The 9,827-nt window shown below is 57.6% G+C and overlaps 1 protein-coding gene across 1 annotated transcript in view; it reads left to right on the forward strand.

The window, feature by feature from the left end:
- Positions 1 to 3,309, forward strand: part of FOXF2 (forkhead box F2) — a 9,496-nt gene extending 6,187 nt beyond the window's left edge. The window contains exons 3-4 of the mRNA XM_024766399.1: positions 1 to 189; positions 3,143 to 3,309. The exon at positions 1 to 189 is cut by the window's left edge and continues 544 nt beyond it. Coding sequence (XP_024622167.1) covers positions 1 to 189; positions 3,143 to 3,309 — 356 coding nt within the window. The remainder of the gene's footprint in view (positions 190 to 3,142) is intronic.
- The last annotated feature ends 6,518 nt before the right edge of the window (positions 3,310 to 9,827 follow it).

Raw genomic sequence — 9,827 nt, forward strand, 5'->3', positions numbered from 1 at the left:
AGTGCCACTCGCCCTACACCAGCCCCGCGGCGCACTGGAGCTCGCCCGGCGCCTCGCCTTACCTCAAGCAGCCGCCCGCCCTGACGCCGGGGGGCACCCCCGCGGCCCCGGCCGGCCTGCACACCAGCATGTCCACCTATTCGCTGGAGCAGAGCTACCTGCACCAGAACGCCCGCGAGGACCTCCCAGGTAACGCGGGGCCTGGCCCGCCGGCGCGTCGTCGCCTCTAGGCCTCCCCGCTCTGGGTGGCCGAGGCCCAGGGGAAGCTGGCACCCTATGGGGGGTGGGGTCGGGGTCACTGGGCCTTCCCCGACAGGCTTGGCCCCTGCCGGGCCTCCAGAATTTTCACCCCGAGGAGGATGGAGTCAAGTGCCTGTGTCCTCGGGCTCACCGAGTGTCCTCACGGACTGCAGGGCTCCAATCTCAGGCCTGACTTAGCTTAGGGGGAAGCCTTGTGGCCTTAGGGGACCTTGGCCAAGGCACTGTGGCTGCTTTCCTGTGTCGTTTTTTCGAATTGGTTTTGCTGTGCTTTCACCCAAAAGTACATGTCCAGAAGGGAGATGCTCGGTACCTGCCGTGTGCGTGGGGAGGGGCTCCGCTGGGCGAGGGTTGAGAGGAGGGGAAAGGAGGGAGGGACGCCAGGAAAGCAGAGGAGTTCCAGGACCCTGCACAAAAGGGAAGTGTTGCCAGGGAGGAGAGGCGCCAAGCGGTGGAGGAGCCTCCTGCCTCCCCCAACGGTGGACCCAAGTTGATGACACATGGGTCCGGCCTAGGCCAGCAGGACCTGGGGCCCGCAGCGAGGCTCCCCTGAGAAACGCCTGCCCGTTGGGCGCCCCTTGTCGTGTTGATGGTGTAAATTGTGTTGGTTGCAGATTTTGAAAATTTATTGACTCGCCCAAGGCGGTGAAAGGTGGGAGGGGACAGATGGGGGTGGAGGAGGGAATTTGAATATTTAGCCAGGTTTATGGGGACAGTGGAGATAAACCCTTACATTAACCCCTCGTAGGCAGGCTGGTCTGCCCGGCAAGCGGGGGCTCTAGCTGACACCCGCCCCGATTAGAAAAGCATTCGCAGGACGACGACACCTACATTACATGTTCGTGCATCGGTGTGGGGCAGAGCGTCAGGGAGAAAGGAAGTCCAGAAATGGGCGAAAGATGTTGGTTCCCTGGACGGTGAAATTTCCCAAATAGGCCTTTTAAATGCGGGTCTCAGAGGTTAACTAAACAAAGACAGTCTGGGCAGGACCACACCGGAGAGGATTTTAGCCTGACTTAACCCACTGAGAGCGGAGTCTTGTTCAGTTTTATGGGAATTTCAACAAGTAACCAACACAGACGACCCTCCCCTCTTATTGTTTTTTAATCCCCCTGGGACGGGCTGTCAATCACCTCTGAGCCCTGGCGGCGCGCTCTGCGCTCTCCCGCCCATCCGCTCCCCTCCCGGCTCCCCGCTCCGCGCTCTCGCCGCCCTGCTCAGCCGCAACCGGGACTCCGAGGCGGGTCCGTGAAACTTCCGCGGCTGCCGTGAAACACTTCCCTCAACGTTCAGAATCGCGCAGAAAGAGCCTTCTGACCGTTCTGTGAGGCCGCCCTCGCCCCACGCCACACACCGGGCGCACGCACGGGTCCCAGAAGCGCGGGGACCCGGGAGCACGACTCTGTCTAGAGGAGAAGCGACACTGCCTCGCCGGACCCCCGGGAGCTCGCGCGCCCTCCGGACCGAGGAGGCCATGGCCCGGCCGGGACGCTCTGCTTCTCCCCAGCCCCCAGCCGTGCTCTGGCTCCCGCCCCCTCGAACCTCTTCCCCACGGGGCTAGCTGGCGTCTCCCAGGCCGGGCCGCGGCCGACCGAGAGCCCAGGGCCCCTCGAGGAGCGGGGAGGCCGAGGAGGTCCCCCGAGCGCGCGCTCCCAGCACGACGCCTGCGCGGCCCCGGCCCGCGTGCTCGGGGAGGCCCCTCGGCCTCTCTGCCTCCTGAGAACCTTTCAAGAAGGAGCTGGGCTCTTAGGTCCTTCGGTCCCATCAAAGCGCCGGGCCCGCCGGCTAGAGATGCGGGAAGCGCCACCGCGAGGTGCTTTAACGCGGGGGTAAGCGCACCTGCGCGGCAGCGACGGCTCACGTCGGGGCGCGCGTTTGGCCACAGTCGGTGTTGCCGGGCGCTGATCGCGGGGCCGCCCGGTGGCTCAGCGAGCGCTGGATGCGGCCGGGCGAGGCGCCGCGGGCCGCTGGGTAAGGTCTTCGCGCGCGCGGAACAACCCGGCCCTGCACCCGCGTGGGCGGGCGGTCCCCGCCGCGCACGCGAGACTAGAAAGGCCTCGGGGAAAAGGGCCCAGCCCAGCCCAGCCCCGAGAGAGGCCCGGGCCGGGAGAAGCGCGGGGCCCAGCGAGCCGGAAGCCCAGCCAACTGCGCCCCCGGGCCGGAGGCGCCGAGAAAGCAAAAGCAAAAGTCGGCTCCCGGAGTGGAGGCCTGGCTCAGGCCCCGGGAGAGGCTGCGGGCCGGCCCTGCTCTCCCAAAGGCTCCCCCCGCGGCAAAGGGGCCGCAGCCGAGCTCTCACCCAAGGGCAGGCCCTGCTCCGGGGGTCCCGCTTTCCTCGAGGCGCGATGCGCGCGTTTGTTCTCGGCCTTTCTCTGGCCTTGGGATTGTTTTCTGTCACCCCCCTGGTGTGCAGAGCCTGCTCCTCGGGGCCGGCTAGTTGGTTGGGAAATAAGGCAGGGGGGCTCGAAACCAGAAGCGAGGGAGACCGTGGTGTTTCGGGGGCAGGGGCTGGGCCTTAGCAGCACCGGCTGGAGCCCTGCGGGCAGGGACCCGGCGCAGGGCCTGGGGCCAGGGGCTGTTAGAGCCCCGCCCAGCCTCTGGGAGTAACAGACACCCGGGCACAGAGAGCCTGGCCTCGCCGGGACTGTGCTCTGCGGCCCCGTGTAAACCAAAGGAGACCCCAAACCGGGATTCCAGAGTCGTCCTTCAGTTTGAAACTCTGAGAAGCTTCTGGGGCTGGGTTTCCTCTCCCAGTTTTACCGCAATAGACAAAAAGACAGGCCAACCCCCTTGGAGTCAAAAGTTGAATTAAGTTTTCCAACATTATGTGCCCTGTCCTCTGCGGAAGAAACGTTTCTGAAAAGTTTTCTTTTCTCCCTCCTTGCAGTGGGGCTGCCCCGATACCAGCACCACTCCACGCCGGTGTGCGACAGGAAGGACTTCGTCCTCAGCTTTAACAGCGTCTCCTCCTTCCACCCCTCGGCCAGCGGCCCCTACTACCATCACCACCACCACCAGAGCGTCTGCCAGGACATTAAGCCCTGTGTCATGTGAGCGGAGGGAGGGGCCGGGCCAGGCCCTGTCGCCCCTGGGGCGAGGCTGAGGTGGACTCCCAGAGCAGCGTGGCTGCACGTAGCACATCGGTCACTTAGCCAGAGTCCCCGGGCCAGGCAGGCATCCTGCACTGATGTTTGTCTGCCGTTGGCAGAAGGACAGCCCCAAGGTAATGCCCCGAATTCGTGCAGGCTCCCAGAGAAGGGAGAACTCCGCTCCTCGGCCGAGATGGTGAGGACTCACCACGCGGAGAACACAAGCATGGAACTCTGGGGGTTCCCTTGCCTTCAGTAATCAGGGTCTGAAACACGCAGAGGGGCTGTGTGTGTGTGTTTCTTTGTCTATGGAAAATGTGTGTGCTTTTCTGAAAGGCAGTGCCGAGCACAAGATTTCAAGAAAGCCTCACCTTGTTGCCTGGCTCAGTGGGAGAGCTGTGTTTTACCAAACACTACCTTTGGATACAGGTGCCAAAGAACATTATCAAGGAAGTATTTAGCAACAATGTGTCTAGTTTAAGAAAGTGGTCTTCAGTATTGTGACAATACAACGTTTTTTACAAGGTTGTTTTCTACCATCATAGTTTAAAGATATTTTTATGACCTTCGTGTATACTCACACTTTGCTTGTATTTTAAAAGGAGGATATATTTGCACTTACGTATACTTTTACAGTTTGCCAAACTATTTTGATGTAAAATTTTTTCAATAAAATGTATATAACAAATAGCTGCTGGGGTGTCTCTTTCCCCCACGGGCATCCGATCGCCACGTCTCCTCACCAGCGGGCAGTGCAACTCTACACTGGGCGGGCTTTTTTTTCTAAGTCATGTAATTGACGTGGTGTGGGGTCTGCGCCTTGAGCAGCACAGGCGGGGATCTGATTGTGGGTCTTCTCAGGAGAGAAAGAGAAGAAGAAACATTTTCTATTATTTCTTTCCTTCACCCTCGCTCTTTCTGGCTAAACAAAAAACTGAAGGTGAAAGGAGCTTAAAAGAAAACCCGGCCAGATAAAGGCTTGAGGAAAGCAAGTTTCGTGCCCCCTTTGTTGCCTTTCTCGTGCACACGGCGAGTTCTGCCCTTTGCTCTTTCCTTTCGCCACCAGCACAGGGTGCAGTGACGGGGCAGAACATCACCCAGGGCTGCCCTCGGCCCAGCCGGGCTCCGAGCAAGGGGTAGGTGCCCAGTGCAAGGGCCCCGGCTCCTCGGGTGGCCGTCAGATCCCCTCGTCCAGAGGGGGAAGCCCGTGGAGGGTGTGGGCAGTCCCCGAGCATCAGGGACAGAAGCAGGACAAGATGTCTGCCGCCCTCCGGTTCAGGCACAGCGGCCGCGGCCCCCACTTGTCTCCCTGTTAGTCACTCTGCTGCCTCCTCTCGCTCGCAAGGGAGTGATGCTTTTCCTCGGGATTCCCTCCTCCGAGCCCTTTCCTTTCTCGCTTGGTTTCCTGAGGCTTCCCAATCACAGATGCTACAGGCAGAGCTGCTGAAGCTCTGGACAAAAAAGAAAGGAAACAGGCCGATGGGCATCAGCTCCGCCTGGTCTGACCAGCCCCGCAGACTCACGGGCAGCGCTGGCAACTATGGACCCGAGAGCGAGCAGAGAGGTTCTCCGGGTCTTGCTTTTGTTTTTCAGAACTTGCCTTCGAGTCTCATTCCCTGCAAGCACTGTCTCTCGGTCAGTCACCAGGAACGGATACCACTGGGTGGGCGTCTCCCACACAGGGATTTTGTATTCTGAGTGAGTTTCAGTCCAAAGAGGGTCTCAGTAAAACATCTTGTTTTGAAAAGTCCTAACCATCTGCCTAATCTTTAGGCTTCCTTTCTATATTTTCCAAAATTAAGCGGGGACTTAAACGTTTGTTGTGTCCCATTATCACATTTGCAGTTAAATAGGGATTTTTTTTCTTTTATTCGGGGCTACTTGGGGGCTGCTATAAATTATGAAGTCAGTCTCAGAGTTTGCTCTGACCACAGTGCTGTGTTTACATTCCTTCCGAGGCAGCCGGCATGGTCGTAATTTATATCCTAAACACTCGCACGTAACTTGTTTATATAGAGAATGACAGGACCTGGGAGGGAAGGCTGTGGCCGCCGGGCCTCGGCGAGCCCAGCGCGCCCCCTAGTGGTGCGAGGAGGCCCCGCGCATGGAGATTCAGGGTCCTTTATCCTATGCAGGAACTTTCGCAAAATGCCCTCTTTTGTGGGGCTTTTTCCTACTCCTCCGACGTGGGGACGCCGGTCCGCTTTACAGATCCGCACAGGCGGACCTCGGAGATGCTGTGGGCTTGGCTTGAGACCACCACGATAAATACTGCAATAAAGTGGGTCACACAAATTTTCGGCTTCCCCAGGCATATAAAAGTTACGGATACACTACGCTGGAGTCTGTTAAGTGTGCGATAGCATTATGTCTGAAAAACAATGTGCAGACCTTAATTTTAAAATACTTTACTGCTAAAAGTGCTAAACTTAACCCGAGCCTTCAGCGAGTCACAGATCACCATAATAAATCTAATAATAATAAAGTTTGAAATATTGCAAGAATTACCAAAATGTGACACAGAGACACAAAGTGAGCAAACGCAATTGGAAAAAAGGATACCTTTTGCATGGCTCTATGCAGGGTCGCCACAAATCTTCACTTCGTGAAAAACGCTCACCATCTGGGAAGCCCGCTAAAGTGAAGCCCAATAAGAAGAGGTGTGCCTGCACTAGGTCCTGGATGCTGCAGGGGTCCAAGCCATGGTCCCTGATTCTGCTTCCTTTCACACGCACTCCCCAACGTCACATACAAGACCTTTGCACCTGGAGCGGCAGACACAGGTGCGGTGGCCCCAGTGTATCGGAGTCACTGGGAGGGCCAGCGGAGCACAGGCTGCTGGGTCCACCCCTCCCGCCCCCCGTTTCTCACAAGTGCGTCTGGGGCGGGGCTCCAGAGCCTGCATTCCCAGTAAGCTCCCAGTTGATGCTGACAGCGTTGGTCCAGGAACCACACTTCGAAAACCACGGGTCCGGGAAGGCAGTTTGAATTATGGATATGGGCGGGTGTTAAGGCTTGTGCATTCATTAGTTAAGCAAAGATCTGAAAAGGTTTTTCAAAAATAGTTTGTCCACAGGAAAACTACGATGGATTACTCTGTGATGGATTACTGACCCCTGGGAAACATAAGGCCTAATTTTGAGCCCTGCACAAAGAGGTAGAAACTCCCCATTTTTATTCAAAACAATGGTATGTCTTGTTTTATTCTAGTAAACTTTGCAAAGAAAAGTCAGGTGGAATCACTAAAGTCTATCCACCTCGGTACTGTGAGTCTGGGTATGTACACAGCAGTGATGTCACAGTTCTCCAGATGGAGGCAGGTGGTGATTGGAGCAGGCGGGAAAAGGAATTCCTTTATTGGTGATAAAGTCTTTAGAGGGTGGAACAGAGAGAGAGCAAAGGGGGGCTGCGACCTCAGTGACCCCCAGATACAGATGGGTCAGGCAGGACCCGAGGGGGGGGCGCGGGGAGAGGGAGAGATGGAAAGAGAGAGAGGAGAGATCTGCAGAGGAGTGTCTGAAAATATCTCAGGAGTTCCCATCCCGATGTGAGCAGAGAAGCCTTTGAAGCTGGGCTGCCATCCTGTGAGGCCACCGCCATCTCCCCAGGCCTCCAGGGCCAAAGCATTGGTTGTAAAGCCCACGTACTTCTGTTTTCCTTGGCTTCTGCCTGGATTCTGGGGAAGTAAGTGAATTCTCTAGCTGTGCGTGCTCAAATTTTCTGAACCGCTGCAGCAGCGTCCAGAGCATTTGGGGAGAATCATCTCGACTTACATTTTAGAAAGTGGAAGTCTGATTTCTGGGGGAAATCTTCAGGTATTAGATGGAATTAGCGCCTCCTTCCCAAAAGAAAAACCCCTTTGTAGATTCCTATCTACCTAATTACTGTGCATCATGGTGATTAATTCAAAACAGGCACCGGCTTATTTAGCATGGAAATATATTTTAATATATTTGATCAGAACGGAAATCCATTTTACCAAACCTGTCTCCATGAAACCCTATCTGAGCAAAAGGACAAACACCCCAGATGCAGACACCGGGCCAGGGAAGGCCACAGCTCACAGACGTCAAGCTCAGTCGGGAGAAAATGAAAGTGCTGGCAGCTCTTCTGGAGCTCAGAGTGCCCTGGGTCCGCGGCAATTGTCTCTCGGGTCCCCGGGGGACGCGAGGGTCCCAGGGCTGGACCGCCAGTCCCCTCGGTCCGAGTGTATGGGAGAGAAGAAGGGGCCCGGGGGCAGCAGGGAGGCTGATGCCCTCCAGGCATTCCCTCCGGAAGGGCCCCCTGCTACCCCCCCAGCCCAGGAGCTGCTGTCTCACAGGCAAAGAGACATGGAGGGCGGCCTTGGCCACGGCCAGGCAGGGACTCTGTCCCCCGACGGCACCGCGCCACGCAGAAGCTGCTCCCGTTTTGGTGAGTCTAGGGGGCCTCTGTTTTCCATTCCATCTTCGATCCCCGAAGGCAGCCCTCGGCCACATCACTGGCACTTTGCCCACCAGGCGGTGTCCCCTCACTGGGGCTCCTCGCCCCTGCGTGAGCCCTGTCAGGGGTTCCCTCACTCCGTCCACCCCAGCAATGACCAGGCAGAAGCAGCAGCAAGTCGTGTGGGGTGAGTGGCTGAACCACAGGACGACCCCTGCTAACGGCTATTCCTCAAGAAGGAAAAGAACCTGCATCAGGAGAGAATCACTTTACTGGGTTGAAATTCCAGGTGACCAGGCTGGTCTTTGGTCCGGAAGGAGCAGGTCAGGGGCTGTTACTCGGTGATTTGTACACACAGCGGTGGGTCACAGCCCCAGAGCCTGGCAGGGGGACCTGGGGAGCTTTAAAACCCACCCCAGTCACCCCCGGCCAGCAAAGTTGGCTCCCCGGGGGGCCTGGCCTCGGCGGTGCCCAGAAGGCCCCCAGCTGCCTCGGCTGTTCAGGCGGGATTGACAACCGCTAATGAACGCTATCTTGTTTATGTTTCACAGAAATCCTTTAAGGAAGGCCTTATCGTCACGGGCTTGCAGAAGAGAAAAGGCTGCCCAGCTGTGTTTAGCTGGGGTCCACACCAGTGCCCTGTCTGTAAAGCAAGGGTCCCCCACCCTGGCACACCGCCTGCCACCTGGGCAGCTTCGGCAGATCTGTGCCCAGCCCCCCGCGAGGTCACGCAGCATCTCTGATGGGCGGACAGGGCGACTCGGGCCCCTGCTCCCCGCAGGGAAAGGGGACACCGCCCCGCGGCCGCCAGGTGTAACTTCACAGTCACCAGTTACTGCAGTTCTTCCTGAGTCGCGGTGGGAGAGGCACAGACGGGAGGAGGGAGGATGGGTAGGGGGCGACACGGGGAAGGACCAGCCAGGAGAGACTGAGGCCCTCACCCTCCCCTGGGCTGCCTGGGCTGGCCCAACCAGGCTGTGCCGACCCACGGCATCAGTAAGGACGCAGGGTCCCCAGCCCCCGTGCACCAGCAATACTCCAGCAATAGGGGCCAAGTAGGGGATCCCCGCACTGACTGGGAGAGCCAAACAAAGGCTGCCTGGTGCCCAGGCCAGGAGCATCAGAGCCAATGCTCAAAGAGCACACATGGGCAGACGGGCACACACACATACACATGTAGACGTACAGACGCACATGGTCACACATAGGCAGACGCACCCATAGACACACATGGAGACATATAGACACCTACACGGTCTTCTGTTCAGTTGGGGTCCCAACCCCAAGTACTGAGATGCTGACATTTGATTACACCTGCCATCTTTCCAAATCTCCAAATTCACCGCAACAGTTTAATAACCACCTTCTGAGGTTTCCTTTTCTAAAGGCAGGAATTTCCCCTTCCTCTAATTCTAGAAGCATAAAAACAGCCTCTTTTCAATTGTTGCTTTTGTTTTCAAAGGCTAAGCTGAGCCCCCTGCCAAAGGCAAGTCCACAGGCTGGAACCACGGTGCAGGGCAAAGTTGCTTAAGACACGAATGGCACTTGGAGGGGCCCTGGCCACTCCTCGAAGGGACAAGGTCCACGTGGGCTTTGCACCATCCTCCTGTGAGCACTTGGCGTCCCCTGTGGCGATGAGAACAGGTCTGGGCGTGGGGGAAGACCTCTTTCTTCTGGATGAAACTTCTTCACAGCAGGCCCCAAGCCCCGAGAGGAACCAGGCAGGTGGCGGGCAGGGGGACCTCCGTCTAGGTACGAATCAACCAGTGAACTTCTGACACCAGCTAAAGATGCTGCCCCAGCCTCGGGGGTTCCCTGGTAGAGGCAGCTGGCCTGCAAACAAACAAAAGCCCACAGACAGTCCCGTCCCGACAGTGGGGCGAAACCCTGTTCCTTTGCCTGCCTTGGAACTTTCTCCTGGAGAAAGTTCACACACTAAGGAGAATATCCCCAGAGGTCTTCAGACGGCCTCTCCTACTGGCGTCCATGAGTCCCTCCCCCGAGCAGCAGCCTGACTCCCTGCACAGAGACAGACAGACAGAGCTCACTGGACCCTAGCCC

The sequence above is a fragment of the Neophocaena asiaeorientalis genome, unplaced genomic scaffold (assembly GCF_003031525.2).
Source record: "Neophocaena asiaeorientalis asiaeorientalis breed wild unplaced genomic scaffold, Neophocaena_asiaeorientalis_V1.1 scaffold8, whole genome shotgun sequence".
In the NCBI taxonomy this organism is placed as follows: Eukaryota; Metazoa; Chordata; class Mammalia; order Artiodactyla; family Phocoenidae; genus Neophocaena; species Neophocaena asiaeorientalis.